General features: G+C 37.4%; 1 protein-coding gene across 2 annotated transcripts in view; it reads left to right on the plus strand.

Moving 5' to 3' along the window:
- The window catches only part of akap13 (A-kinase anchoring protein 13), a gene marked incomplete in the record, with an annotated part of 138,567 nt that overhangs the window by 22,670 nt on the left and 107,119 nt on the right, over positions 1-8,778 (plus strand). For both annotated transcript variants that reach the window (XM_014015552.1, XM_014015551.1), the window contains 1 exon segment: positions 6,455-6,608. In XM_014015552.1, coding sequence (XP_013871006.1) covers positions 6,455-6,608 — 154 coding nt within the window.

An 8,778-nucleotide genomic window follows, 5' to 3' on the forward strand; every position in this document is an offset into this window, starting at 1 on the left:
TATATATACTGTAAATATTATACATACATACATATCTACTGTAAATATGGTAGCAAATATGCATGTGCCCATTGCCACCATGTTTGTAATGACTTAACGTGAGAATAAACGTATTCACGCGTGACTTTAATAGAATTTCTTACTTAAAGGAAACAGCACAATTGCGAAACTGTGTTTTTCATAATTAATAGAATATCGACAAAGTTTTGCGCACATTTGCAATGGAAATGCAGCTACTGATTAATAACACTTTTGCAAAGGTGTTGCTAAAAACTGTTTTTATACAGGGTTGGGCAAAATCTTATCATGTGCAATTAATCATCAGAAAAACTGTCAACAATCAATATTTGTTAGTTTGAAGTTAGTGCGATTAGTGGAGAGTGATAACAGTTTTATGTGCGACTCACTATCAAGCATTGATGTGAGTCTGTAGCATATTGCATTAATAAAGATGTGTTGCCACTGTACATTGTGAAAATTCTTGGTTTAAACTCACAGCTTATTATTTTAACCTGTTTAAAATTAAGAAATTAGTTTGGCTGACAATTTGTAAGTATAACTTTAAAAGGTTAACTGATTTAGAGTCAAAAGCATGCCGTGCAATGTTCATCTGTTAATCGTATTAAAGTTGTTGGCTAAATTCCACAATTAATTGTTATTAATATTTTTTGCCAATATTGCACAACCCTAATTTTGCATAATTTTGCATCAATTTTGCATTCCCAAAGTATCATTTTTGACATTTTGTCTGTTTCATGTGTGGCAAATGTTCAATGTTTAAATCAAAGGTTCCCAGCCCTGGTCCTTGAGGAACACTATCCTCAATGTTTTAGTTGTGTTCTTGCGCTCCAGCAGGTTTTCATAAGCTTGTTAAGCACTTGTTTATATCAGGTGTGTCAAAGCAGGGAAACATCTAAAACTTTCAGGGTAGTGTTCCTTGAGGACCAGGGTTGGGAACCACTAGTTTAGGTGATTAAAGTTAGCCTATAATRTTGATTTTATTTTCCAAATTTGCCACAAGATGTGTTTAATGTTCTAAAGTCAGTCATTAGCTTTGTTGGATAGCCTCATTGAGATGTGTGGAAATGGCTTCACTTGCATGTTCATACTCAGAAAGAGGGGGTTGGGTTCATAGCCTCCAGCTGTGCTTTTCATGTCGCTAAAGAGCTGCCTGTTCCTTGTTGAAGCTTCATGATTAGCAGGTCAATGCCTCAGCGGGTCACTTTGTTAAGTACTTAAAACCAGCAGAGCGCACACTCGTACAGACATCCATTTACACTCACACACACGCTACACAGTTTCAAAACTGAGGTTTCTTTGTTTCATTTCAGCTGGACAAATAAGAGGAAAAACATTTCCTTTGTTATTGTAGTTATTGCACTCAGTGACAACGTTAGTTTCAATGCGAGTGTGTTTGTTTGCATGTTTTGCAAAGGTTGCTGCTTGCAGCTCTGTTTCCTGCCGCCTTCAGCAGATGTTTTACATCTCTGTTTCCCCACCTCCACCCCCATGGCTGCCAACACATTTGACTCCTAAAGAGCTCACAATGATCTTATTCAGTTGATTTTCTTCCCTCTCCTCTTCAGTCTCAATAAGCTGCAACGCTGACATCACTAGTAATACAATTGACTTCCCGGGTTTTGTTTATTAAATCTGTTTTCAGGTGTTTTGTTGTCAAATAAATTTGTCTTTATTGTTTTTTGTTACGAGTTGAGAGTAATTTGGATACGATGGGACTACTGCAAGAAACCTGAACAGTTATTGTGTCAAAATATAACAAGTCAGTTTTCTGTCTGAGGGGATTTGCTGCTCTTTTTCAGAGAAGAGCATAATTTCTTCCTGGTTTTTTTTCCTTCTCCTTTGTTCTTCATAAAAATGTGGAACTTATTTCACGCCAATACATTTTCATTTTTTCTATAGAGTACAAACTGCCAAATCCACTTATGGTTCCAGTCTGCTCTGTAGCAGCAACACTTAATTTTCAGTTGGGGCTAAGGATAAGAGATGAGTTTTTAATGGAGAGAAAGTCATGCCTGCTGGCTTCCACCTGTCCACAACTCATTTACTTCAGTGCCTCTGCTCTGCTTGTTAAAGCTGACACTCTGAGCATTGCTAAGCATGCACCTCCATGCTACTCCGTTTGTTCAGTTCTGTCTCTCCGAAGGTTACTGCAGGCTTCCTCTCTGCCTGTGGCCTCTGGGTCGACTTTGAACACATTTTCCTCCACTCTCAAATTGTTCAGCAACATCACTGGCCTGCCAAATAGAGGCCTACTATTCCCAGGGCTGCTGGTTAGCTTTCGCTGCTGTCTGCAAAGGGCTCTACCCTGTAAGAAACAAGGCCCTGAGGCGACCACTTTATGAGAGGAGGAAGCACCTTTAACCCAGTAGCGCTCAGCCTGCCATGTCAGGCTGCTCTTGTTGGTYTGAGCTGGTGAAAAGGCTGCAACACTGGTCGGATTGAGTCGGGTGAAATGTCCCATTATTCGTTCTTGGTGTCAACAAGCTGCAGTCCCACAGTGGAAAGCAGCTAATTTAAACAATATCGCCATTTCATGTCATTCCTCCTCCCCCTTGGTCAGTCCTCAGATGGCACCACATCATTCTTGATATTGTGCAGCCATGACTTGGACTTTAATTGCTTCAGAAATAAAGCAAACACTGCTGTAACTTTATAATTGTACTTTTCAATCGTTGCACTTACCAGTTGATATACAGTATTATTTGTATGCAGAATATAGCTGAGAAAGAGTAGGCATAAACTAAATTTAATTTTTAATCTAAACAATAAAATCACTAAGTCATGCTCCAGATATTGTATATACAAAATGCACCATATTATATGATTTGTTAGTAAGCTAAGCTAACAAAGCAAAAAATAAATAAATAAATAAATAAAAATAAAAAAATAAAAAAATAAAAAATTCTAAACTATTACATCCATTTCTACTTTTTTCAATGTCATCGTTTTATTTACTTCAGTCTTTGAGTTTGTGTTAAGTTTATCTCTTCCCTCCTTGTTTGCATCTTGTATAAATTTAATATCAGTAGATCATTACCATATTTAATTTGAGGGATTAGCTTAATTGCTGCAAACTGTTATGGTGGTAATGGGAGCACCCAATGCAACACACCTGCTGAGATTATGAAGACCAGTTATCCAATTTGAACCTAGATGCAGGAATGTCATRTTTACTAGGAATACCAACCTGTCTCGTCTGCAGCTGTGACATTATCCTGTCTTGTTCACATCTGTTTTCAACTCTGACTCAACAGAACAGGGTTCAGTTAGAGTTGATTTACTACRTTCTTCTTCCGTTTTGGTCTTTTTAAAACTTGTCAGTGTTGGTTTACATCATGGTTGGGCAATATTACATTTTTAACATGTGTAAACCTGCCTCAGATTATACACCTGTATAGAACATAAATGACAAAACTGTCTGTTGAGAAATCCTTGTCATGCTGTCCTAAAGCTGCTTTTAACTTTAGGACATTTTTTAGGGGCTTCTAATGGATTTTTAACAGTCATTTATTGGATTAAAAGATAAAGATTAATTATCTAATTAGATAAAATAATTTTTTGTCATGGTATCTGAAAACCCATCGTTTCTGCTGGAAAATTAGGGGCATTGACTCATTTCATGGTCGTTCACACTAAACGCGTTTTGAGCTGCAGGAGCAGCCAGTTTACATGCAAAGTCTATGGTGGATGCTCTAGGGGTCTTGTGGCACGTCAGGTCTGTTTAGCGTGCAAGGAACGATGAAGGTGTAGCAGAAAGCAGCCGATGCTCCTGTTCAACGACGTTGTCAAGACGCGTCGAGCGTCTTGACAACCAATCAGAGAGACTCATTTTTCCACATGATGGTTTCCTGAATGTTGCCCACTAAACCGAAACAGACGGACAGGAGCTCTTTAGCTGAAATTGAACATCTGTAGTTGATGTTCTGGCTGGAGATATCAGCACCGATGCGGGTCTGGTCAGCAGCTCGTTAAACTGACCGCGGTGTTAAACTGGGCTTGGGACAAAAATAGTCTGTCAGCTCGCAGCTCCTGGAGTGGCGAAACTAACCGAACAAACCACCTCTAAATCATCKGGTGAATTTATTATCTGCTGTGTGCAATGTTTGCTTGCTCTGTAGTAAATAAAGCAAAGCCGTTTTCTTTATTTTATCTTTATTTCATCCACCGAAGACAGACTGGGAAAAAAAACAAGATGCTCCTCCCTCTTCAGACGCGTATCTAGTCTCTGTCCCGGTCTGAACATAGAGCATCCAACTAGTGGCGTTGGGTGCTTTTTTGCTGCTCAAAACATTTTCGGTGTGAACATATCGTCAGAGTTATAAAATAATCATCATGCCATTTTAAATATTCATTTTGTTAGAAATTGGCCTACCAGCATGYTGCCCCAATATAGTTAGGGCAGGGGTCAGTTACCATTCTAATTGAGGACACTGGTTTAAGATATGCATTTAGAAAAGTGCAACAACCGAGGCTTATAAGACACATCAAGGGAAATTTGGTAAGGTGTGAGACCTGAGTGAAGTTGGCTCCCCCACCTTGTTCAAATCTAACAAAATTGGTGTCAAACGTTTGTGCTGTTTTGTGCAGCAAAAATCTTGGTATAGGTATTGCTATTTTTTTCCAGAGGCAAACAGAGTTGTCTGTAAATGTGGGTGAGGGCGGCAAAGTTCAGTTATTTACCTACATGCAGGCCATTTTCTAGCCTCATGCATTGTCCTGCTGTAAACTTGACTATTCCACGTTTTGCTTTGTGTGTAAGAATAAATTACCCGCAGGCACATGCATTGCCCCTTAAAACTAATAGGTTAAACCAGGAGGGGGGTTTGCACCTATATTGATTTGTTTATGGGCAGAAAAAGGCTTTAGTTATTCAATTTTTACCAACTCATGACCAAAATGGTTTACAAAACCCCTGAAGTTCAGTTGTTTATTTGGCTGTACGGTATTTGGAAAAAAATGCATTTGGGAGTCCTTCTGTTACTTTGTCCAAGTAAACATTCATTGGCAAATTCTATGAGCTGATGCTAACAGAAGCGTTAAAAGTGAATACAATTTCTCAATTGTTCTGAAGTCATCTCTTTTCAGTCAAAATCTGATTTTTCTCCTCCCCTTGATGATATAAGCATTAGAATTTGTGAATAAGAACAGCTGTTTTGGAAATTCAGCTTTTATATCATATATGATGAATGAACAAAATGTAGTTCATGTTGGTACACTTTCGTTAATATCTTCAAAACAAAATCAGCACAAACAAAAAACTGAGCAGCAAAAACCAGCCCAAACGTAGCACAACTGATTGACACCAGTTTTGTTTGATTTACGTAATGTGTGGGGGGGCTGGTTGACCTTTGACCTCTGGAAAATTTTTTATTAATATTTCAAAAACCATAGCGGCACAAACAAAAAAAAATTGCTGCACAAACGTTTGACACCACGTTTGTTTGATTCGGTTAATGTGTGGGGGCTGGCTAACCTTTTGACCTTTATACTTTTGTTAATATCTTCAAAAGAAAAGTAGCACAAACAAAAATTTGAGCAGCACAAACGTGGCACAAAAGATAAGCACCAATTTTGTTTGATTTGGGTAATGTGTATGTGTGTGTGGGGGGGAGGGGAGGCTGGTTGACCTCCGATGACCTCTAAAAACTTTTATTAATATAATAATTTTAATAGTATTAATTAAAAACGATAGTGGCACAAAAGAAAGTTTTTGCTGCACAATCGTAGCACAAACGTTTGACACCAATTTGGTTAGATTTGAACAAGGTGGGGGGGCAAAAGTCACTCAGGTTTTTGACTGTTGTTTACATCATAGGAGGGAATCAATGTACAATAGTTACTATGTACCTGRAATTTGTGTAAAAGTACAGATGTCAAATAAAGACCCTAATCTCAGAATCTGAATCTCTGAATCACCATATGTAAGTCACAGCTTTGCTTTTGCTTGTTCATTTTGATGTGACCTGCTAATTTTACATCTTTTTTTTTCTTATTAAAACACAACAGTCAGTCGTCAACAATGCTATGGGAGAAAACTGCAGTGGAAGCAGATTCATAATGGCATGTTTCTTTTAAATAATTTTTTGCTTATGCAGTTAACAATAGGGTGGCTCAGTTGGTTCTGTTGAAGGAACTCTGGGGACCAGAGTTTGCATGTTCTCTATGTGCATGCATGGGTTTTTTCCGGCCACTCGGGTTTCCTCCCACAGACCACAAAACATGAATGTTTCACTTATCGGAAAACAATCTTCTTGGTTTGATGGGGAAAAAAAAAAAAAAAAACAGAACATTAAATCAGATTTATTATTTGTGATTATCTTTATTTTGTTTTTCAGTGTGACAGCATATACAAACATTTCTTGATATGTGTTGTGTTCTTTTACCTTTGTAGTTTTTGTTCTTCATTCCTCTTATTGTGTCACTGTCTCTGCAGGGTCATTGTATTATCACACTGCAGCTCTCCGATGAAGAGCTGGCTGCAGATTTTGAGGGCGTGGACTACTTCCTGCTCTTTACTGGAAGCACACAAAGACACCTGACCAGCACCCTAAGGACCAGTCATGGCATCTTGCAGGCGTTATGTCCCGGTGAGCCTCCCCACACACAAAGTGAAGGCAGCTCTGCCCAGAGTAATAAACACACATAATCTCACTTAGTTGTTGACTTTCTTCATGTTACCTGATGCCTTATTTGTTGCAGATACCTTAAGAAAAGATCAATTAAGGTGAATTAAAACTAATAAAAAATGTGAAAATACATGTTTAATTTTAATAATCTTGTTTAGTTGAATAATTACATTGTTCTGCTCTTATATGCCCCTGTAAGCATGTGCTGTATATGTCCTTGTATAGCTAATTCTCACATTTCTGCTTGGTAAATTAAAATTTAGCTTGTGTTTGTCAGGCGGTACCTACCTCAAGGTTAATAAATGAGCAATAACAGGCAGCACTGAGGTCACTGGTCAAAGTTCACTGTGCACAGAAGGTAGAGTTTTGTTCCAGGGATGGGCTAACTTTTAATGTAGAAAATCCAAAGATTATTGAGTGAATTTAATTGTTAAAAATCTTTAGTTGAAGCACCAAAAGCCTGTAATTTTTCATTCCGAGATTCATGTGTACCTGGTTTTACAGGCCGATTTTGGTCAGATACAGTTTTCCTAAAACAGTTAAAATGTCAGGCTTTAGCAGGCAAATAACCCAGGGCTCAGGCAGGTTCAAAAAACTCAAAAGCAAGTCCTTTAATATAAATCAAAAGGGCTGTCCGTGCAGCACAAAAACTCACTTGGTTGGGTCAAAAGGTTCAGGAAACATGGAGACATAAGACAGTCAGGGTTGACAGAACAATGATCCGACCAGGGTTATTATAGTTAACTAAATCTAACGAAAAAACGAAAACTAACATTTAAAAAACTTTTTAGTTAACTGAAATAAATAAAAACTAAAACAAAATGAAGAAAATAATAACTAACTGAAACTGTATAATCTTTTTACAAAACTAACTAAAACTAACTAAAATTATTGACAGAATATTCTTTGTTTTAGTTTTCGTCAATTTTTTAAGCCGTGTGGACTGATTAAACAATTAATATTTTTTACATTGAGCAGTTTCACGCTAGCTGCAGGCGGTTTACGGCACCTCATGATCCATAACGTCATTTGTTTACAATCTGCCGCGGCTCAGCACTCGGCAACATAACAACAAAAGTTGAGAGAAAGCGGCAAAGTCAAATTTGGGATTTCTTTTAACATGACTGCGAGAAAAATAAAAGCAGGTGTCTTGTGGAAATAAGCGATAAAATGGGTGGAATTTGTCCCAAGGGGAAAAAAACGCAATGAAACTCACCTACGGCTAACTGTGAGTATCAAGCTAGCTTCTTTCAGTAGTTCTCAGCAGCCCAGCCAGGTAGAGCCAGGATGGAGAAACTATCGCCACCTTCCTAAAATAATCACCCCAGTCCTTTGTTGGCAAAATTGAGTTAGGTGATTTATTTTAGGAAAGTGTTGCTAAAATGGACGGGTGAAAGACTGAAACAGCAGCAGCAGGACTTATTTATTATTGTTTTTTCAGAGTAATGCCGGTGAATAACACACAAGAGCAACATCTGATCATAGTTTAAATGCATGGCATTATACTGTATTAAATATTATGTGCAATAATGTCTTACAAGGAAAATTATGGTAGTTTAGTTTTGGAGAGATGGAGGGAGTTCAGGTGAGGTCTGAAATTAGTTTAGTGAAATATGAATTAGCTGGTTCATGCTTTTTAAACTTTTTTTAATCATAAGAAGAACTGATTCATTGAAGAGAGAGGAGAAAGGGTGGAGTTTCAGGGTGTGAGGTCCTGTTTAAAAACCATATTAATTATAATAGATCCAGAAAGAACAGGTGAGGACTGGTGTCAGGTTGATTTTTTTTCATTATTTCCACAGTTATAAGGGTTTAGGTTAGTTTGTGATTAGGTTGTCAGCTGCAGAACAACGCCCCACTAGAGTTCTGTACATTTAGTTCAGTTCAGTTCAGTTCAGTTCAGTTCAGTTCAGTTCAGTTCAGTTAGTTTATTCATTTCTTTAAAGAAAAACAACAACATAAATTCAACATACAACAGAAATACAAATCATAAATTAAATGAAAGGTAGCAGAAGATGATAAAATCTTATTTTATCTGCCCCATTTTCTCAAATAAATAAATTCAATCAAAAATAATCTTTAGTTTATAAAAAAGAAAAAATATACAAAGGTTTAACTCGTTGAATAACAA

This window comes from Austrofundulus limnaeus, unplaced genomic scaffold, assembly GCF_001266775.1.
Source record: "Austrofundulus limnaeus strain Quisiro unplaced genomic scaffold, Austrofundulus_limnaeus-1.0 Scaffold131, whole genome shotgun sequence".
Lineage (NCBI taxonomy): Eukaryota > Metazoa > Chordata > Actinopteri > Cyprinodontiformes > Rivulidae > Austrofundulus > Austrofundulus limnaeus.